The sequence below is a fragment of the Ranitomeya variabilis genome, chromosome 4, assembly GCF_051348905.1.
Source record: "Ranitomeya variabilis isolate aRanVar5 chromosome 4, aRanVar5.hap1, whole genome shotgun sequence".
NCBI lineage: Eukaryota > Metazoa > Chordata > Amphibia > Anura > Dendrobatidae > Ranitomeya > Ranitomeya variabilis.
In genome coordinates, this window is record NC_135235.1 from 110444201 (window position 1) to 110467772 (window position 23572).

General features: G+C 40.4%; 1 protein-coding gene across 3 annotated transcripts in view; it reads right to left on the reverse strand.

Moving 5' to 3' along the window:
- Positions 1–4664: 4664 nt before the first annotated feature.
- The window catches only part of MCU (mitochondrial calcium uniporter), a 132962-nt gene continuing 114054 nt past the window's right edge, over positions 4665–23572 (reverse strand). For 2 of the 3 annotated variants that reach the window (XM_077259124.1, XM_077259123.1), the window contains exons 2-8: positions 22634–22703; positions 22119–22289; positions 21821–21925; positions 14542–14702; positions 12696–12899; positions 10281–10397; positions 5477–7492 (exon numbers count right to left, since the gene is read on the reverse strand). In XM_077259124.1, coding sequence (XP_077115239.1) covers positions 7397–7492; positions 10281–10397; positions 12696–12899; positions 14542–14702; positions 21821–21925; positions 22119–22289; positions 22634–22703 — 924 coding nt within the window. In that variant the 3' untranslated portion in view covers positions 5477–7396. Of the gene's footprint in view, positions 7493–10280; positions 10398–12695; positions 12900–14541; positions 14703–21820; positions 21926–22118; positions 22290–22633; positions 22704–23572 lie in introns of all 3 variants that reach the window. The other variant, XM_077259122.1, reaches the window with a different exon arrangement.

Genomic DNA, 23572 nt, shown 5'->3' on the forward strand with positions numbered 1-23572 from the left:
TATATCCTCACTCCACGACACAGACACTGCCACTGCTTTCTACAATGCCACTCTTACATCAGCTATTGACACGGTCGCCCCTGTCATGCATAGAGTGTGACGAACCAATAGACAACCCTGGCACAACAACATCTCTAAAAAGCTTCGGCAAGTATCCAGAATTGCAGAACGGCGTTGGAAGAAAACACATTCGCAAGATGATTTAACTGCACTCAAACAAGCAACACTCGCATTCAAATCAGCTCTCACCTCTGCTAAACAGGCCTACTTCACAACCCTTGTATCTTCCTTATCCCACAACCCCAAACAGTTGTTCAACACTTAACTCCCTCCTCCGCCCACCACTGCCCTCTCCGAGTTCCCTAATCGTTGCCGAGGACTTTGTCACGCACTTCAAAAATAAGATTGACCAAACAAGGCAAATCTTTGTCATCAAACCACCACAACCCCTTTGTATACCAGACCAATGCCCAATCCCCATAACTTCCCTCTCTAAAATCACTGGAGGGGAACTTGCTCATCTCTCCAAATTACACCTCACCACTTGTGCACTTGACCCGATCCCATCCCACCTCCTCACCAACCTCTCCACCACACTAATCCCATCCCTAACCCATAACCCATCTCTTCAACCTATCACTAACTTCTGGTACCTTCCCCACAGCTTTCAAACATGCCACAATCACACCTATCCTCAAAAAGCCATCCCTTGACCCAAGCGCTATGTCCAGCTATCGCCCCATATCTTTGCTCCCATTTGCATCCAAACTCCTTGAGCAGCACGTCCATGCTGAACTTTCCTCTCACTTTGCATCTCTCTCTTCGACAACCTACAATCTGGCTTCCGTCCCCACCATTCTAGTGAGACTGCCCTGACCAAAATGACTAACTACTTACTTACATCCCAAGCTAACAGACAATTCTCTATACTCCTCCTTCTAGACCTGTCTGCCTTCGACACAGTTGACCACTGCCTCCTACTACAGATCCTCTATTTCTTTGGTGTCAAAGACCTTGCCCTATCCTGGATCTCCTCATACCTTACCAACCACACGTTTAGCGTTTCCTACTCCCATACTACCTCTTCATCTCGCCACCTCTCTGTTGGTGTCCCTCAAGGCTCTGTCCTTGGACCCTTACTCTTCTCAATCTATACACTCGGCCTGGGACACCTCATAAGGTCCTATGGCTTCCAGTACCATCTATATGCTGATGACACTCAGATCTACCTCTCTGGCCCAGATGTCACCTCTCTGATCTCCAGAATCCCAGAGTGTCTATCAGCCATATCCTCCTCCTTCCTCAAGCTCAGTGTGGACAAATCTTAACTAATTATCTTTCCTCCATCTCGCATATCTTCCCTACCTGATCTATCAAAATAAATGAAATCACACTTTCCCCTGTCCCAAAAATCCGATGCCCTCGGAGTAACCCTGGACTCTGCCCTGTCCTTTAAACCGAACATCCAAGCTCCCGCCACCTCCTGTCGCCTCCAGCTCAAAAATATTTCCAGAATCTGTCCTTTCCTCAACCCTCACTCTACCAAAATGCTTGTGCATGCCCTAATCATCTCCCGCCTCAACTACTGCAACATCCTCCTCTGTGGCCTACCTTCTAACACTCTCGCACCTCTCCAGTCCATCCTTAACTCTGCTGCCTGTCTAATTAATCTCTCTCCTCGCTACACTCCTGCTTCCCCTCTTTGCAAATCCCTTCATTGGCTCCCTATTTCCTAGCTTATCCAGTTTAAACTACTAACACTGACCTACAAAGCCATCCATAATCTTCCATAACCTTTCTCCTCCGTACATTTCCAAACTAATCTCTCCCTCACGTAATCTCCGGTCCTCCCAAGACCTCCTCCTCTCCTTCACGCTTATTCATTCCACACCCAATCGCCTCCAAGACTTATCCAGAATATCCCCCATCCTCTGGAATTCTGTGCCCCAACAAGTCCGGTTATCCACCACATTTGGATCCTTCAAAAGAAACCTGAAAACCCATCTCTTCAAAAAGCTTACAGACTGTAATGACCACATGGCCACCTCAACACCATCGGAGCTACTGCAACCCTCGACCTACTGTCTCCTTCCCCATAATCCTGTAGAATGTAAGCTCGCAAGGGCAGGGTCCTCCTCTTGTCTCTATCATTCTGTCATTATTTTGTTTACTGTAAGTGATATTTGTATTTTGATGTAACCCCCTTCTCATGTACAGCACCATGGAATTAATGGTGCTATATAAATAATAATAATAATAGCTATGGACACCTTTGAGATTTAAAATATGTACATGGCACCTTTGACATTGAAAAAATGTTACCAATTACCTTTAGAACTGTGTACCCAGGGTGTATTGCATGCTTTCATGAAACAGCGCTGGTCACATACTGTACTTATTCGTTCTCTCCATGTGTTTTCCACCCTAAATGTGTTTTCCCTGCACTCCCAGAGATACTTTCTCCCTTCTCCACTACAAATACATGTACAACTTCCTCCCACTCCCTGATATCTCTAACATTGAGAGAAGGGAGGGGGGAAGCACAGAGCTGTCAGAGGCAGGAGATTTGTATATTTTTGTAAGCACTCAGCTAGTTAAATGACATACATTCTACATTTTCATTGAAGACTATTCAGAAAGCAGTTCAAGCTTGTATTTAAGAAAACGATAAATTAATTGTATACATAGCCTTTACAGCAACTCAATCTTATAACATAAGGATTAATAGAAAAAGTGTTTGACTATTGGGTGCTGAAGACCCCCCCACAATACCTCTCTCAGAGAAGGTTTGATTACTGTGCATGGTCATGCCATTTTAAGACGTTTTTTATCTAATGCACAATTCCTTTCCTTAAATTTTTTTTTATCAACTCTTAGGCCATGTTCAGACGGTCAGTATTATACATCAGTATTTGTAAGCCAAAATCAAGAGTGGAACAATCGGAGGAAAGGTCTAATAGAAACACGTCACCACTTCAGTATTTATCACCCACTCCTGGTTTTGGCTTACAAATACGGATGTAAAATACTGACCAAATACTCAATGTGTGCATGTGGCCTAAGGCTACAAATTTGCAATAAGTGTATGCAAAGTGTAGACTTGGAAATCCTTATAGCATGCACTGTTCATGGTGAGGAATCTCGGTTGCCAATGTCTGCCGATCAGGTGACCATAAGTTTGCGAATCACATAGTTGTGGTCACAGTGTCAGCGGGCTTTTAACATTTGTGGGTGCTTGGTTTCTATTACTTCAATGCACAATAGAATTTTTGGCCCCTTAATCTTCCTGTTCTGAGAAAAGGAGAGAAAAAGAGGAGCGGAGAGCATCACTGTACTTTATTTTACAGATAAAAAAAAGTAAATTATATAAATCTAAATTTATTAAAATATCTGAAATTTGATGAAATTTAAAAAGAAAAAAAAAGTGCAATTTTCAAACTCTAAATGCTTTTATCCTTAAACCAAATAGTCATACCACACAACATGGTCAAAATGTCTGCATATGTTCACCTTAAGCCAGCATCATTTATCAAAGTCCTTTTACTTTAGTATGAAGTTAAAATTGCTGTTCAATGTAAAACTTTTTTATTTCTTTAGTCGAGAAAAAGTATAAATCCTATTTTACGGACCTATTCCGAGAACTTAGTTTCTCCATCTTCTCCCTTGTCCGAATCCGTGTTAATTGGACTGCACTCGGACATCGGAGTGCGGTCTGATACTTTACACGCACCCATAGACTTCTATGGGTGCATGTCATTTGATGCCAAATCGGCATGAGAAATGAAAAATAGGTGCTTGTTGACACTACATCATAGCATAACATTGGTCTGAGTGCTATCCGGCAAAACATTGGATAGCACTTGGCCATGTTATATGCTCATGTGAGAGCTAATACCTAAGAAATGAAGAATGATACTCAAAAAGAGCCCAATATAAAAGAAAAATGCTTTAAAGCATTGTTGGTAATGAGTGAAGAGAGAGAAGAGGGGAGTCACATGATCAAGGTATACACAGTGGCGTCAATGAGACCACATGTGTAAGGAATGCACCCGTTTCGCTTCAAGCTTTGTCAAAGGTTGTTACAATATTATCCAGCCTATTTAATTATTGAAGCAGCAATCAGGATATACACTGCACATATGTTGCTGTTTGTATAATTATGAACACACTTGTCTGTGTGCACAAGACACCGTACAATACATCAGCTGACACCGGCGCATGCGCACTGCAGTCCACACATACAGACTAAGGAAGGGCAGGCACACGACCGGCAACCATGACTGCCCAGAATAGCCAATCATGTGGGAGGGATCAGAGCGGATATAAATATTAAACTATATTTTTCTTTACTTGTTGAACTTCGCACATTTATTTTCAAGAGGTATTTGTGATTATTTTTGATAGCACTTTTTGGCTGCCGGTTTGGACTATACTATTATCGTGATACTAAAAGTGCCTTTGAATGCTCGTTCACAGTAATTGTGCATTGTAATTTACCTTAAGTGGCTGCTTATATCGCATGCTGAAGTGAGACCAAGAGAATTTATGGGTGCTTAAGGTAGAAATGGCTTTGTTTTTTTGATCATTCCATGGATACAACTAGCAGTCACACACAAATAGTAATGACATTTTATCTAAATAACAAAGATGATAAACTTAAAACGTTACTTGAAAAACTGAATAAGTGTTTATTGTTGCAGAATTACACTTTTATACATATTTCATAAATGATACAGGATTTTACACATCTATATTTTGCTTATTTATAGGACATTCCTCCATGCTCCAAACCTCCCCGCACACACACATTCTAGACCCTTCAGCGACAAGTCCTGTATTTTTTTTTTACTGTTCTTATAATCCATTTGTACAAATAGGATCAAGCTATTTGCTGCTGAATGGGGCTTAAGTCGCTATTTTCTTCAGCTCCTTCAGCATAAGAAGTGCAAATGGCAAAGAAAAGCTTTCTTTTTTTTAGTGTTTAAAAAAAAAAAAAAAAAAAAAAAAAGAAAGAAAAAGAAAAATATCTCCTATTCAAGATCACAGTTACCCAAACAGAAACTTTAGTAATCATGCTTTGGCCATCATTACAATTTAAGAGGAGCAGTCAGGATTCCTAACTGGTCTATTTTAGAACATGTTTGCACTCTCCATGAAATGACAATTCCACTGAATATTTTGTTAGACCCCTGCATTGTGACACTTCCAATTCTATTCCTCCTAGATATTTTTTAATAATTTGACAACTCTGAATTACCATTTCAGGGGTGTAGCCATGCATAATCTGTCACTGTTAGCAATGATTGGACTGGGTAAGTGTCTAAGGACCCCCAACTGGTAACGCCTAGATGTCAAGTTATACATATGTTTTTTAGTAAAATTACCAAAAATCTGAAACCGTATAGAATTCTAAAAAAAAAAAAAAAAAAAAAAAAAGGTAATTCAGAATTAAAGGGGATTCAAGTATTTTTTTTTTAACAGACCAGTTAGGAGAACTGAGATTCTCTTTAAAAAAAAATTTCCGCTATTAAGTTGTGTTGCCGTTAAATGTCAAAAAAATTACACTGACTTCAGACAAGCAATCTGTTGCTAGGGTCTCTAGACGTAGATGATTGTCGATCAGACTGATTCCATAACAGACATTCATGCCCAAAAGATAACCATAGATTGATGGGCACATTTATACAGATATGGATGTCGTATGAATACACCTCCAGAAAACCAAGGTCACGCTAAGCCTGGAAGCAGTTTATTGCCAGTCTCATGTTCTGCATGGATCTACAATTCTGGTGGGGAAAAAAATGCAGGACAAAAAAAACAAAACAAAAAAAAAGATAGAAGCAACCAAAAAAATATGGAAAATGGATTCAGTCCACCTGAGAGGAGAGCCTTAGGTTAGAGGCAGTTACTTAAGACTACAGTTGGCAGCATTTGCCAGCCATGTTCCACTTGGGCACTAGATTTTGGCTGGCAAGGAGTCCATGGTAACGTAACTGCCAGTCAAATAATGTATGAAGAGAACATATAGATACTCTCCTCTCTATTTCAACATATGCAAGGCACCAGTCATCTGGCTTCACTTCTTGAGTTCTGTAATCCTTTCCCTGAAGTAGGAGCCTTTCACAGTGGGGAGTCCTTAAAAAAAATTGTCTTTGCAAATTTGAAGCCCAACACCACCCATCATTACCCCATGCCAAACCCCAACAAGAGACTGCACCATTTTGATATTGAAAGTCTGTGGAAGAGCAGCTTATTCCAAAGGAAAAAAAAGGCAAGAAAAACCCTGAAAACTTTGGAGGTGATCTCAGTCGTTGCCACTCTCCAATCCTTCAGTGGTACGTAGATACTGTACACAAAATATAGACAAGGCCGGATATCTGATATTTCATCCAAGATGATGTTGCGCTTGTATCAACAGGGAATGAACCAGAAGATGTAAATCTTTATGAAGAAATTTGATGTTCATTGCATTAGAATAAGGTGGTAACCCCTTCACATTCATGCAACCCTGATTTTCTTCCCTGCTGATCCTCCTATCAAGAGTGCAGAACAGGGGAACTTCTCCCTCCCCAAAAAAAGAAAAAACAAAACAAAAAAAGAAAACACAAAAACCTATCATGCATTGAGCCCCTTAAGAATATATACCGTATATATAGCCAAGGCAGTGGGAGAGAAAGGGATGGGGGGAAATTACAATTACTAAAGTGATTACAAGAGAAAAATAAAATAAAATAAAAAAAAAAAAAATCCACATGCAGTTTCTTAAAATGCATAGCAAAAAGTGTCTGTTTGGGGCTTGGATTAAAATTTAACAGCATAGCAAGGTTTGTGATTGAACCTGGAGTTAATCACGTCAGCTAGGCATCAGAACGCCTTTTTGAAGACTTAGTCTAGCTTTATGCTGAGGTTACTACTGGTCCAATGCATCTCCAAATGGCATTAATTGTGCGCTGTATTACTCACATGTCTGCACTAAGCTTGCAGACCATTAATACAATTTGTCCTACAGGCACTCTGCCATATTCTAACTTGACATAAAACCAGGAAAACAAAAAAGAAAATATAAAAAATATATTGATCATTCATAATTCAGAACCTTAATCTCATAATCATCCATTTCCTTTCACCGATAGGTGAAATAATTGATATGGATTAAACATACTTTCCAAGCCTTAGAAGGAATCCAGGTGCCGTGCTCAGCTTTCGTAAATTTACCTCTGCTCGTTCTTAAACAGCAGCTTAAAAAGTTCTAAAAAAAAAAAAAAAAATAAAAAATGATGGAAGAAACACAAAGTAAGAGGGAGAACTGATCACCCATCCCAATACCACATCCCAGCTACCACCAATAATGCTTTAATTTCAAAGGCAAGAGATATCCACAGATTTTGCTGGGGATTTAGGAGTCCTGCAAAGATCTATCCTTGTCATCAATTTGTTGGATCGGGAGATGCATCTGCAGGGGGTCACGCAGTCTTTTAATGTCCAACTCAACCTTAAAGGAAAAAAATAATTTTGATTGACATCATGAAACTTTGTACATTTTTTCAATGCAGGATCTTTATTGAAAGATTTTTACATATCAAGGCAATAAAACAAACAAACACGACTAGCAGTAGAGCCCAAGAAGAGTCACTTTGTACATTTTTAAATATATTGAATGTCATATACAGTGGGGAAAATAAGTATTTAGCAGACTGCAGATTTTGCAAGTTTTCAACCTGCAGAGAATGGAGAGATCTGTAATTTTTATCGTAGGTACACTGCAACTGTGAGACCATCTAAAAATAAAAAAATCAGAAAATCACATTGTATGATTTTTAAATAATGAAAATGAATTTTATTGCATGAAATAAGCATTTGACCATCTACCAACCAGCAGGAATTCTGGTTCTAACAGACCTTAGTTTTTCTTTAAGATGCCAACCTACTCTGCACTCATTACCTATATAAATCACACCTGTTTGAGTATGTGGACAGGTGTATTTTATATAGCCAACAAGTTAAATCACACTCCAACCTCTCCACATAGCCAAGACCAAACAGCTGTCCAAGGACACCACACACAAAATTGTAGACCGGCCCAAGGGTGGGATGGGCTACAGGACAATAGGCAAGCAGCTTGATGAGAAGGCAACAACTGTTGGTGCAATTTTTAGAGAATGGAAGAAACACAAGATGACTGTCAATTTTCCTCAGTCTGGGGCTCCATGCAATATCTCGCCTTGAGGGGTAAGGAGGATTCTGAGAGAGGTCAGGAATCCACCCAGAACTACACAGGAGGACCTGGTAAATAACCTGAACAGAGCTGAGACCAGTCTCAAACATTACAGTTAATAACACACTATACTTCATGGATTAAAATCCTGCAGGGCACGCAAAATCCCACTGCTCACGCTACCACATGTCCAGGCCCGTTTGGATCATCCAGATGGTCATTGGTCAACTTTATAGGAGGCAAGGGAGAAGGTCATGTGGTCAGATGAGAACAAAATAGAACTTTTTAGTATCAACGTCACTCGCCGTGTTTGGAGGGAGATGGATTAGTACAACTCCAAGAACATGGTCCTAACAGTGAAGCATGGTGGGGGAAATCTCATACTTTGGTGTTCTTTTCTGCAAAGGGGATAGGACGACTGCACCGTATTCAAGGGAGGATGGATGGGGTCATGTTTTCCAAGATTTTGGCCAATAATCTCCTTCCCTCAGTAAGCACATTGAAGATTGGTTGTGGCTGGGTCTTCCAGCATGACAATGATCCAAAACGCACACCCAGGGGTACTAAGGAGTGCCTCCGTAAAAATGTCATGGTCCTGGAGTGGCCTAGCCAGTCTCCGGCCCTGAACCCAATAGAAAATCTTTAGTGGGAGCTGAAAATCAATGTTGCCTAGCGACAGCCCTGAAACCTGAAAGCTCTGGAGAAGATCTGTATGGATTAAGGGGCCAAAATCCCTGCTGCAGCGTGTACATACTTGTTCAAAAACTACAGGAAACGTCTGACCTCTATAATTACAACAGAAAAACAGAACTTATTATTTGGTACAAAAATCGAATTGCATCAAATACTTATTTCATGCAATAAAATGCAAATGAATTAGGTAAAAACTAATATTTTCTAAATTTTTTTTTAAGATTCCTGTCTAACACAGTGGAAGCGTACCTACGATAAAAACTACAGACCTCTCCATTCTTTGTAAATGGGAAAATTTGCAAAGTTGGCAGTGCATCAAATACTTACTTTCCCCACTGTATGGTTAGGTAATCCTGAAATACCCAAATTCTCTAATGTTTCTGGAAATGGTTTTTAACAGGTTTTCAGACAAACTAAAGTAAATGGCTATAATAAAAGGAGAGTCTCCAGCTTGTCATATCCTTCAACACCATGTACTACATAGTTGATAAGGTTATATTAAACTCGGACAACCCCTTCTTAAAAGGGAACCTGTCAGCAGGATTGTGCACAGTAACCTACAGACAGTGTCAGATCGGCGCCGTTATGAAATCCGTCTTGGGGTTGTTGTTTACTCTTTAATTTTCTGTTTTGAGTTAATGCTATGCTTGTGCTTAGGTATTCATAATGCAGACTGCTGAAGGGTCACTGATCCCTCAGTGACCTGACCTCTAGTTTGCATAACAAATATATGTACATACTTAAAAAAAAAAAAACAAACAAAAAAAAACAACCCTTCTGAAGGCAAGCGTCAGCCTACGCACCTTCGCTGCAGCATAATCGCATGTTTAATGTGCAGTACATAAATATAGTGGACAACTCCTTTAAAAAAAACAACAAAATGACAGGTTCAAATAAAGTTCCATGTAGCAAAATATCTACAAATTGACAGCAGTTTGGAATTTAAATCGGCAGCATTTCCATTTACTGCGTGGATATCTTAACCATACCGTATTTGCAAGATGTGAACATACTCATGAAGCAGACGCCAATGACCCATACATACAACCTGGTGACCTTATAATAAATGGCTCCTTAAAACCTCTGTGTATCTAATGATGTAGATGATTTATTCCTAGAAATGAAGCGCTGCAAGACACTCACATTCTTCTCCAGGCCACTCCATGTATTCTAGAGCCTGCTTACATAGTGCATTTACTACTAATGGACCACTTCAGTGCCAGCTGAAAATAAGATGGCGTTTATGTGCGCAACATCGATGGAAAGAAAACAGACTGATGGGGAATTAGGTTCTGTTAGTTTTATCTCCAAGATTATATACAGCGAGGAAACCGATCAATCAATATTGGACAAATATTATAAGATATCATACCTGAGCAATATCATCCTTGAGTCGATTGTATTCTAAGTAATTAAAACCTGTTTTTTTGGCCGTTTTATGGAAAAAATTTAAGTACTGTCTGTCTGTAGCATCTGGATAAATATATTCCTGTAACGAAAAAAATAAAATAAAATAAAATAAAGAAAGGTGTTCAGTCCAGCAATGTCAATGGCCATCAGTTAGGATTATTAGGTGATGTTCAATATTGTTGTCATGAAGACAAGGCATGAAATACAATTGCTTTAATATTTTAATTCAATTACGTAATGTAGAAATATATTCTAGCACTAATTAAGGTATTTGCAGAAGAGGAGGTTCTCACTTCAGGTTTAATTAGCTGTGGGAAAGGTTTTATAAAAGACCCTTAGGTCTATGTGCCAAGGACCACTCCATGAAATCACAGGCCCGATGTGTGTAGTTCTGCTCGGGTCTCTGTCCTGTTCTATCTTGTCATCAGGACCTTGGGAAATAACCAATCTGATGACTATGAGAAGACGAATACGTACATGCTTCAGGCACAGATCACCATTATGTTATTAGCTTAAATTTTCACATTTTTCTTGTGCAGTAAAGGGTCTATTATACAAGTTCCCTTTTAAAAGGATTTTCCAAGCAAACGTTATAAAAAAAAAATTGTGAAGCCTATGAGAATTTTAAGAACCGACAATTGACTATGTGACGATTCAGGAAATGACCAGAATTTTAACATGTGGTGATGACACCTCCAGCTTCTTAGCCCTGCTGCAGTCCTTCAAAGCACAGAGTAGAGATTTCCTGTCTGTGCTTTGAATGGCTCAGAGAACAACTCTCAGTAAAGTGTGCTGAATGGTGGTGCTATGGGGTGTGCACTTGCCAGTTTTACAGAGAGGAGGAAGCAGACTCCACACAGAACAAGGAATCTCATCAGCTAGTGACTACCCAGAGGGGACTGGTTTTGGGCATTACAGAATTTTAGGTTGCATTAGAATACATGATAATGTAGAAGTCATTGCTCCCCTATAGTGCACTGAACCGACCAGTGTCTGCATATGTAACATTAGGAGAGTCTCAGGATAGTACAGGGAGTAGGAAGGTTAGGAAGCAGAAACTGTGTTTACAGTGATTTATCCATCTTGAGACTGTATAGGAGGCTAGGGATGGTGCTTTGTAAGTGGAATGGACAGGCACTGAGAGTGGAAGTGATATGGCTCTCTCTCTTAAGAAAGGTAACCTAAAGGGACAAAGGGAGAGTTGGCAGGAAATTCAGGGTTAAAAATAACCAACCATAAAAATGGATCTAGGGATCTGAATGGTAGCTTTAAAAAAAACAAACAAACAAAACTCTCCCTCTTCCATCATTCCCCCTCTCAGCCACTGACAGTGGGCGCGATGGCGTCATTACCTGGCACCAGCTGTCCGGAGATGTGTGAATGCTCGAAACAGCAGGGGGAACGAGGAGGAGAGGAGAGTATTGTATTTATTTTATGAGGTGCATTATACTATATAGAATCTGCCTACGGGATTGTATTATACAATATAGAGTCTGCCTATGGGGGGTCCATTATACTATATAGAGTCTGCCTTTGAGGAGTGCATTATACAATATAGAGTCTGCCTATAGGGGGTGTATTACACAATATAGTCTGCCTATGGGGGTGCATTATACAATATAGAGGCCTATGAGGAGTGCAATATACTATATGAAGGTCTATGGGGAGTATATTATACTATATTAAGGACTACCTGGTGCATTATATTATATGGAGGCTATCTAGGGGGCCATCATACAGTGTGGATATTACAGTGAGGGGGCCACCATACAGTGTTGGAGTCATCAAACAGTTTGGGGGCTACTAAGAGGTCAGTATACTGTGTGAGTGGTACTATACAGTGAGGGGGCATTATACTGTGTATAAGAGATCATACTGTACAGGGGAGATGAACAGGAGGAGACTCGGGACATTATTAAATGTAAAGTGGGCATTTATTGTTATAGAGGAACTCCGGTTACTGTGACTGTCAAAAGGGCACACAGAGGGCAATATTACTTTCTAGGGGCAAAGTGTGGGCACTGTTTTCTAGGGCACTTGCACCCGGCATTACTATATTCCAGCAGGTTGTTTTACAAGCGAGAGGCACACTGTTCCACAAATTGTACCATACATCGTGATGCTTTTAGCAAATGCTTTTGTTTATGATAGAAGGCCATGAACTGTCCAAAAGTAGACAATATGTGGAAAGATATCTACCTATTGATTTTTCTAGAATCACTCAAAAAAAAAAAAAAAAAAAAATTACCCCCCATCGTTAGACACATTTCAATTCCAAAAACATTGACATTTTATCATACACATTAGATGTTTATGTTTTGCTTACTTTAAAAAATGTAATAAAAAAAAAAAAGTTAAAAAAGGAGGCCACACTCACCTTGCCTGTAAGTAGAAAATAACAATACATTCCAATGACACCGCTATAAGTAATGAAGTAAGTGACAGGCTCCATGATATCCCAGGAGTATTCCCACCACGTCAGACGGGCCAAGATTCCAAACTGTACAGACATATACGCTAGACCGCCCCACTGGACAATCCTGGTCATCTTCGCAGCTTTCTGAACAGTCTTAAGTCGAGCCTGTGCAAACAATGAACAAGAAATTTTTAAACACTGCATATAGGAGAAAAGATAAAACTGTATAGTCCCCCCAAAAAAAATATATGGGGAAACCATACAGTGGGGAAAATAAGTATTTGATACACTGCTGATTTTGCAAATTTTCCCACCTACAAAGAATGGAGGATCAGTGAACCCCGTCGAACCAATCTTTGGAATACTCCGATATGAAAGATTTAATTTGTATTTGCTCTTTCATTTAAGGTGACTTAAGTGGTAATGTTTCTCCTAGTGGACAGTGTCTAAGCCAGCATAAAGAGAGATATAAGCCATGCAATCGAGTGTGCAAACAGCCTCTTCAAAGAGGAAGAAGACTTGAACTTTAGTGCCACCTATTGTGTGCAGCAATCATAAAAATCAAAATATCAGCCGTTTAATGAGCCTTGCCACGTGCCTTGGATAAGGGAGCCAAACCAGAAACTGGGTTGTTTACCACTCATCAGTGCAAAGTAGAATGTCTAATTCCACTGGGGATGTAGCAAAACTTGTTAAAAGGGTGGATATGGACTTTTAGGATTACTACATCCAATAGGTGACACTATAGTTCAAGACCACCTACTCTCTGAAGAGTCAACTTTCAGATTTAATTTACCAGAAGAGCATTACATGGCCTATAAGTCTCCTTATGTCTTGTTTGACACTCTTCACAAGGAGAAATGGTACCCCCCAAGATCAGAAATAGCAACATTTTGGATACAGTATTTTCGCTGCGCCCATAACACGGCACTTGCTTGTCAGTACATGCGGATTTGCAGCATTCAATTGGTCAAAATCTGCAGCAGAGACAAGCGTCTCCACTACAGAAATTGACATGCTGCAGCTCGTAAACCAGCACCGTGGGCGAGTTCACGCAGTGTTAAATTGAAGCACAGTGGGAATGGGGATTTCTGTAAATGCTTGCAATGTAGAATGTTGGAACTCAGCTATTCCTGATTGTGGGCACGCACCCTCTCCCAGGCAAAGAAGACCTTGCATTGCACAGATGAGAGGCAAATCACCCGAAACACATGTCTGTAAATGGAGAGGTTGTTCCACTTAAGATAGAAACAAGTCCATCAAAAGCCATGCAAGATCTTAGAATAAAGATCCAACATGGACATCGGAAAACTTGTGGAATAAAAAAAATCCCATGCCACATGTTGGTCTTGATAGATGGAAGATTATTCCTGAATAAGTTTGTCTCCGGCAGAAATTGGATGCCTTTTAGTTTTATAACTTCAGGTGCATTATAACACAATAGTTAGGTAAGTGGTCAGATTACTGCATGCTCAAGTCCCCTTATCTAATAAATAGGGTGAAAAAAAAAAAAAAGTCAGAAAACTCCTGTTGGAAACAAAAATTAAAAACTGTCATCTTTTACTACAAAATGCTTTTTATGGTAAATTTTAAAAGGAAACAAAAATAAACAGTAAGTCTCATAGCATGTGTAAGGACTGATCATATAAAGTTGACACAACAACAAAACACAGCCAGCACTGCAGTCTGCATCATCAGCCTCATTAGCCGAGTCAAGGAAATTCCCTTTAAGGCTCAGGAAACCTGAAAGGATTAAAAAAAAAAAAAAAAAAAAAAAACCCTAGTGTCAGGATTAGAAATTCTGTACCTTTTCATGAGGTTCGAGCTGCCCCTGGAGTTGTTCTAGTCGACTACAGAGCTCCTTCTCTCTGCTGACCTGGAAATCCTTGATATGCATAGAGCTGTGCAACTGCTGCACAAGATGCTTCACGTCATTCATAGTCGTCGCATGTTCATGGCTTAATAGTTCTGGACACAGAGAAAACACAATGCTACATGATACAGAGCTAATAAAATCCACTCCTATTCATAGACACAGAAGATAAAATAGATTAAAGTCCTGTCATTTACGCCTCTACCATCTGATTTAATCACATCTACACAGAGAAGGGGTCATAAAAAAAAGGGCAGATTTATGAACAATGTCAATAATCATGCACCCAGCACAGGGGCACATTTATTAATGGGATTCTGTCAGTTTTTACTATGTAATCTGAGGACAGCATGAGGTAGGGGTTAAAACGCTAAACTCAGATGAGTCATTAATCAGGCTGTGTGCTGTTTACTTACAAAGAACGTTTCATCAGCAGGAGATTATCACTGCGCAGACTAGCTGGTTCATGCCAGATTGTCCGACCACGCCCCCTGCTCTGATAAGCAGCTCACTGTCAGTACACAATGTACAGAGAGCGCTGTGGTGTAGGTGGGGTAATCTGTCCAAGATCCGCTACACGTAATAACTCTGTGTCACAACTCAAAAATATTTCACGAATCCGTTCATTCCTCAACCAAGAATCTGCAAAAACCCTAGTCCATGCCCTCATCATCTCTTGCCTCGACTACTGCAACCTCCTGCTCTGTGGCCTCCCCTCGAACACTCTCGCACCCCTCCAATCTATTCTAAACTCTGCTGCCCGACTAATCCACATGTCCCCCCGCTATTCTCCGGCCTCTCCCCTCTGTCAATCCCTTCACTGGCTCCCCATTGCCCAGAGACTCCAGTACAAAACCCTAACGATGACGTACAAAGCCATCCACAACCTGTCTCCTCCATACATCTGTGACCTCGTCTCCCGGTACTTTCCTGCACGCAACCTCCGATCCTCACAAGATCTCCTTCTCTATTCCCCTCTTATCTCCTCTTCCCACAATCGCATACAAGATTTCTCTCGCGCATCCCCCCTACTCTGGAACCTTCTACCACAACACATCAGACTCTCGCCTACCATCAGAATCTTCAAAAAGAATCTGAAGACCTACCTCTTCCGACAAGCCTACAACCTGCAGTAACCACCGATCAACCAACCGCTGCACGATCAGCTCTATCCTCACCTACTGTATCCTCACCCATCCCTTGTAGATTGTGAGCCCTTGCGGGCAGGGTCCTCACTCCGCCTGTACCAGTTGTGACTTATATTGTTTAAGATTATTGTACTTGTTTTTATTATGTATACCCCTCCTCACTTGTAAAGCGCCATGGAATAAATGGCGCTATAACAAATAATAATAATAATAACTGATGCACCCAGTAAACTAAGTGATACATGGTTGGATTCAGGGTCTACTCTCTACATTATGCTACTCTCAGATGAGATAGCAAAACCCTGGTGACCGATTCTCTTTAAGAATGTTATTACTAGAGAACTTAAAAGCTGACAAGTGAATTTATCACATTAATGTGTTGCATGATAGATTGCCAGAGATTAGACACTTCTGTTTAACGGCACTTATAATAATAAATCTGGCACAGTTAACAAATCCACCTAAAAGGGTTTGTCCACGGCCTCTGATTGCCTGTCCATATAATAGGTCATCATCAAGATCAGATCAGTGGGGTCCTGGTGCTCCAATGGTGGCTGAATATGAACAGTGTACAAAGCCCGAACAGCAGAGCTATATATTGGTAGTTCTCTGGTGCTGTAACTCAGTCAACCACTATAGAAACATTTTGCCGCAGATTTCACAACGCAGAAGACCCAGTGACTATAAGTACCCTCCTAAGGTGCCGTCACCTCCACAGAGGGAATCAGCACTGAAAGTACATAGAGACGGATACAGACATTGACTAAGAACTGAAGCAGGCGGGTAGCCCGAAACACAGGAGTGGAGAGGCCAGGAAAAAAGACAATGGAAAAGGAAAAACAGGAAGACCGGAAAAAAGCTAATGAAGTGAGTCGAAAGCTTTAGAGAGTTTATATGCCGTAAACAGTTATTTAAATAAAAAAATAAAGTTTAGTTACTCTTTAAAGGGGTTATCTGATGATGTTTACCTATCTTAACGTACAGCGCTCAGCATCAATGAGTACACCCATGTCTAAGGTAAGGTTTAATGAATCTAGAACAATTTCCAATATTTGGACAAGCCTGAGATTCCTAGAACATTTAACCCATAACATGAAAGTAAGGATAACACTGTAACTTTCAATACAAAATCTTCATTTTTGCATTAAATATATTTGAGTAAAACTGACTACACCCTAAATATAAAATACTAGATGTAGCAGTTTATTATGATCTTTATGATTTTTAAGGGACAACACCAAGTCTCCTAAAGCATGGAATGAACAAGTAAGCGACATGTTTCACATCTATCTGAGTCCATTTAAAAACTAAGTCTTAGGGTATGTTTCCACGTTCAGTTTTGCTTCAGGCTTTGGTCAGGATTTTATGCAGGTAAAATCCTGACCAAAACTGCACCTGAGGTCACTGGCAGGTCACCTGCGGTGTGCCTGCGTGTTTTGCTCATAGTAGCAACATGCTGCGTTTAGAAAAAACGCACCACGCATGCGTTTTCGCGGCAAAAACGCATGCGTTTAACGCATAGTGGAGTCTGGATTTCATGAAATCCCCTCCACTATGCTGTAACATCTGGACGCTGCGTTTTTGACGAGCTGCGGAAAAACGCAGCATCAAAAACGCAGCGTTTCCTGAACGTGGAAACATACCCTTAGAGCCCGGATGCTGGATTGAGAAATACTTGGCCGCTGAAAACCTTTCACCCTAATCTGCACAAATGCAACAGTGGTCTTGTGTGCTTTGGATCATTGCCCTGTTGGAAAATTGCAGGTTTACCAAGGGCACAGAGTGATGGTAGCATCTTCTCTTTCAATATAGAGCAGTAATCTGTGAATACAGGATAGCGTCGTTGACATGTAGCTCCCAGACACCAGCGGCACTAATGTAACTGCACATAAGGACACTCCCACCACTATGTTTTATTGTAGGCACAATGTATTTCACTTTGTATTCTTTATCTTTACAATGGCATACAGTTTTGAAGATTCCTGGCAATTTAGGCAGGCTTTTTTGTGCATGGGTTTTAGGAGAGGCTTCCTTTGTGGACGATACCCATTCATGCCATTCTTCTGCAGTGTATGCTGTTTTATGTCACGGGAAAACCACACACCAGATTGGCATTCTCCTTTTTTAGCCAATTGCAGTGAACTTGCATATCAATTTTCTTCAACTCATCTCATCAGAAGATGCTTCAGTTGAGGTGTTAACTTCCATGGTCTGCCTGGACATCTTGTGAGATGACTGCAGTTCCATCTTTGTTAAAGGTTTGTATCACGGTTGCTAAGCTTTGCTGATCTTCTTGCCTTCACCTTTATTATTATTATTATTATTATTATTTAATTATTTATTTATTTATATAGCACCATTAATTCCATTCTTCCATTCTTTATTGTAAAGAAATTATTTTATTTTCTATCTCAGGTCTTGTGACATTTCTCTTCCATGTGGTGCCATTGCTGAAAGCATTAAATTGGAAAAGGGTTTTATTTGTTAAGTAATGCCCTTTTATAGTGAAACGGTCTGCTGGACACCTGTTTAAATGAATAATTGGACTTATCTGTGGTTGAATCCTAGTTAGAGCTTTGTAAGTCCAAACATTAGCTTTGCTTTTAAAGACATTCATTGGGGTGTACTCATTTTTGCAGCATGGTCTTGAATTAATTTAAGAAAATTACTTTTTGGATATGTAAGATAATAAATCTGAATTGCAATCAACAGCCCACATTTGTGGGAATATTTTGAGGGTTTTCTGGCAAAACTGTTAAGTGTACTCTTTTATGGTGAGCACTGTATAACTAAGTGCTGCCCAACCCCTTTAAAGAGTAAATAAACTTTTTTATTTAAATAATGGATTCCAGCATGTGAAGTTAATAAAGGTTGCTATTCACCTCATCATCAGTAGATTTGGCTTTTTCCTAGTCAAAGGTAGCCATTTTTCCTTAGCTACTTCCCTGGTTTTAGTGCTTATTCATACCACTCCTCCGTCTCTATGTACTTGGAGTACGGATTCTCTGTGGAGGGGACAGCACCTTAGGTGTGCACTTGCTCTCTAATGGTGTAGAGCAATTATTTGGTCTTCTACATGGTACAATCTGCAGCAGAATGTTTTTCCACAGCCTCCAGAGCTCCTCTAGTTGCTATGTGGTGGATCCTGAGTCTATACTGCACTTCTCTCTCAGAGAACCATTGAAGCAATGAAGAACACTAGTGGGGGGAAAAAAAAAAAAAAAAAAAAGCTCAAGGAAAGCATCCTGCTGCAAATGTCACAATACTGAAGGCCAAGTGATTGCATGAAATCAAATTTAGTCCAAATTTTTGCACAATTTTTATTAGCAACTTTCCTCCACTGTATATATTTCACAAGCGGTGATGGACTGGGATATGAAGGATCCACCAGTAACCTCAATTCTGGGCCTTTGAGGACCACTGTTCAGCCATTTGCAAATGTTACATTACCCTTCATTCACAAATTTCCATACTACTACCCTGGGTCGTTTGCTTAATGATTGAGGAGATGCAGCCTTTGCCTGTTTTGTTCTGCGCCAAACACTGCTCATGTGGGGGCCCACGGGACATTCACCAGTTCCCGTCTGCCAATCTGAGGCGCTTCACAAGTACATTTTTTGTAAACAGGCAACACTTTTAAACATTAAGAAACCCAAGCTATTAACCAGGTGCAAAAAAGCAGATGGTATCACAAAGCCTTAAAGAGAAACCTATTGACTCAAACAAACAAGAAAAACAGGAAAATAAGAATATATCTTATTACAGAAATCTGCTTCTTCCTACTTCTAGATTTATCACTTATTCTCAATTCCTGGGTAAAATCTGTCTTAAGTGAAAACAGATGTTCACATGACTGAGCTAGGAGATGGCAGTTGGTGCTCATAATCTTCTATGGTGAAGTGTAGCTGTAGTTTCAGGAGAACTTGCAGCAGAATGTCTGCTATCTGCTGCAATCTCAGTAAGGGCTCATTTCCACATGCGAGGCACACGTCCGTATCTCGCATGTGGAAACTAAGCTGTGGCGCCGGCACTCAGGAGCGGAGAGTGCGGCCGCATAGGAACACATGGAGCCGCACAGCTCCGCTCCTGAGTGCCGGCGCCACAGCTTAGTTTCCACATGCGAGATACGGACGTGTGCCTCGCATGTGGAAATGAGCCCTAATGGGGAGACTTCAAGTACTAGGTGGATGATTGAGAGAAGTCATCCACTTACATGCAGTTAGAAGAGGCGATGTTTGAAGGGATTGGGCCGGCGCTAATTACAGTCTGGAAACACCCATCAGACCGGACAATTTCTGTACAAGTATAAAACACTTTTGGAGGTATACGGGGGCATGTCTGAGCATATAAAGGGGTTGCAGGCTCCTCATTCTTATGATCTTAAAAGGTGATGGGCATAGTTTATATGCAAAAAAAACTGGTGTCAGGCTCCCTTTCACTGAACACAGATTTTACCCATGAATTGAGGGTGAAAGCTCACTCTAGGAGGAGAAAGAAGCAAATGTCTCTCATAAGATACAGTCATGGCCTAAGAGTTGGCACTGGTGATGAGCGAACGTGCTCGGGTAATATGTTTAAGTGCCTTTCATACTAATCCCCAAAAAATGGTCCTGCCAAAATTGTTCACACCCTCAATATTTGGTTACACACCCTTTGGAAACAGTAACTGCAAATCAATCACTTCCTATAACCATCAACAAGCTTCTTACACCTTCCAACTAGAATATTGGGCCAGTCGTTTTTTTGCAAACGGCTCCAGATCTCTCATATTTGAAGGCGCCTTCTCCCAAATGCAATTTTAAGATCTCTCCACAGGTGATCAATGGGATTTAAAGCCAAACTCATTGCTGCCACTTCAGAACTCTCCGGCCCTTTGTTTCCATCCATTTTTGGGTGCGACTGGAAGTATGTTTGGAGTCATTGTCCTGCTGGAAGATCCATGACCTAGGACACAAACCCAGCTTTCTGCCAACGGGCACTATATTTCCACCCAAAATCCTTTGGTAATCTTTAGATTTCATGATGCCTTGTAGTCAATGAACCCAGCACCAGAGTCAGTAAAACAAGCCCAAAACATCTTTGATCCTCCACCTTATTTACTGTAGGAACTCTTATTTTCTTTGTAGGTCTAAATTAGTTTTCAGTAAACGGTATAATGATGTGGTTTACCAAAAAGCACTATCTTCAGCTCATCTGTCCACAAGACTCTTTCCCAGAAGGATTTTGGCTTACTTAAGTACATTTTAACAACCTGCAGTCTAGCTTTTTTAGGTCTGTCAGCAGTGGGGTCCTCCTGCCATAGTGCTACATTTCATTCAAAAGTTAACAGCTAGTTCACAGTGACCTTGACGCACATTGGGCCTGCAGGACAGATTATTCACCATCTGGGCTATCCTGCATTGAAACCTTTCATCAATTTTTCTCTACCACGCACCTTCAGGGAGCTTAGCTGCAGTGCCAAGGGCTGTAAAGTCTTCTGTGGAACATCAAGATCTCTTGAGATGGACTTGTAACCTTGAGATTGTTGATATTGTTCAACAATTTTGTTTCTCAAATCCTCAGACAGTTCTTTTCTCCTCTGTTCTCCATGCTTCGTGAGGCACACACAGACACACAATACAAAGACTACGTCAACTTCTCCCCTTTTTATCTGGTTTCAGGTGTAATTTTTATATTGCCAACACCTGTTACTTGCCACAGGTGAGCTTGAATGAGCATCACATGATTGAAACAAAGTTGTTCATCCCCAATTTTGGAATGGCGCCAACAATTTTGTCTAGCACATTTTTGGAGCGGTGTGTAAAATGATGTCCAATTTGCCTTTTTTTACTCTGGGTTGTTCCAATACACAAAGAGAAAAAACATGAGCAACTGCAATAATTTTTTGGGGAGAAATACTTCATTTTCTGAAACGATGCCAACTGTATATTACAAAGTTGCTCAATTTGAAGTGAATGATGGATTTATGAAATAAAAAATTAAGACAGTTAACTACTATAAGACAGACAGCATGTGGGTCTCCAATTCTGCACCTACAGCCCAAGATAAGAAAAGTAAAACATTACCTCTTTTTGGTGTCCGCACATCATAAATTTTATCATTTATGGACAGTTTGAAGTCATCTAGTAGTAGAACATCAATCCCTGTAGAAGAAGCTACACGGGCTCCATCTAGAAAAGAACAAAACTATGAACTCCACTGTATATATGGCTCATATCTATTAAATATAGGGAGCTTCTATTGGAATATATGGACAAGGATAGGACAGTTCCAAACACTGCGATATACAAGAATGTAAAAGCTGGGCATTTTTCTTGATTGAAACAATACACTGGAAGGTCATGTACAGTAACACTGTGCTACCTGTGGAGTAGATTGCTACTCTGTCAATTCCTCGATCTTCATCCTGGAGTTGCTGCAGGAATATTCCCACTGAATCTGAAATGGGCTTCAAAGTAAATCGGCATTTCTCCTGGCGGGACGGGAGGCTAACGGTTATCACAGGCAACCCGTTTTGGTAAACCACAGTCACAGCTAGTAAACAAAAAATAAAGTACAAGTCATTGCTAATTATAGTAGATCACTAGGCTAGTATATTATAGTTTTTTTTAGGATTAAAATATGAAGAAAAAAAATACGTGCATAAATATATATAATATTGTGCATATATACATATATTCATTTTAGGATTTAAATAACTAAAAAAAAAAAATACCAATACATATAATTTCTCTTTTTTTAGATACAATAATCCGTGTGTGTGTGTGTGTGTGTGTGTGTGTGTGTGTGTGTGTGTGTGTGTGTGTGTGTGTGTTTTACAGCTTATCTACAATTAGATCAATAGATGGAATAGCACTAGGCGCAATACAACTACTCACCATCAGAGGGCGATGCTGTACTGCAAAATGCTACTTTTTGGCTCAGCCATGCAGGAAGTCTCTGGTGCACCTAGAGAACATAAGTGCATATATTAATCATGAGGGAGGTTATCCTGCAGATTTTCCTCTACTAATTAATGCCTATAACATTCTTACGTCAACTATTTTTTTTTTTAATAATGGATTACCAAAATTCAAAAAACATCTAAAATTATCAAATGCATGTAGGGTTTTGTATTCATATATAAATATTATAATAATAAAATACCTCATTTTACATAGGGGAGTCTCTAAACACATCAGAGCTGTTCAGGCTACAATTACCATAAACCAGTGAAGAACCTGGAGAGGTCAATACAATTAGAAATCTGTTTCGGACATCTCCTGGGGTGCAGAACAGGCACAAGCACATCTAGGACAGTAGCGATGCGTCGGACACAACACTGGGTTAGCTTTGGGCTGGCCAGTAATCAGGACCATGAACCACCATTAATATTTTCTTATGGTCAAGTCTAGAAGTCTGCAGCGTCCAGAGCCGCCAGAGAACAGCACACCCCAAGAAATCCCAAGCCTTTCTTATCTCAGGTTCGCTGCTGACTCCTTGATGAAATCGCCAAGAACAACAGACATTACTACTCCGGATCACCTTTGGACTCCGAACAGTCACAATGGCTAATAATTACTAGGAATCTTGATAAATATGTAGCAGCCACTATGTATTTCCTGTTCTTTCCTTCTGCAGCATGTACGGCCAGAGATAAGCAGATGACGACGGTACTGGTCTGGACGATACAGGGGCTACACAAGACCAACCTCATGGTGACGTGGCCCCATACCCTACTGCTGTATTGTCTGCCAGACTAACGTCACCCAAGACAGAAACGTGGTATCCCGACCTGCTACACCGGCCCTCTCCATCATAGAAAGACTATCTACACA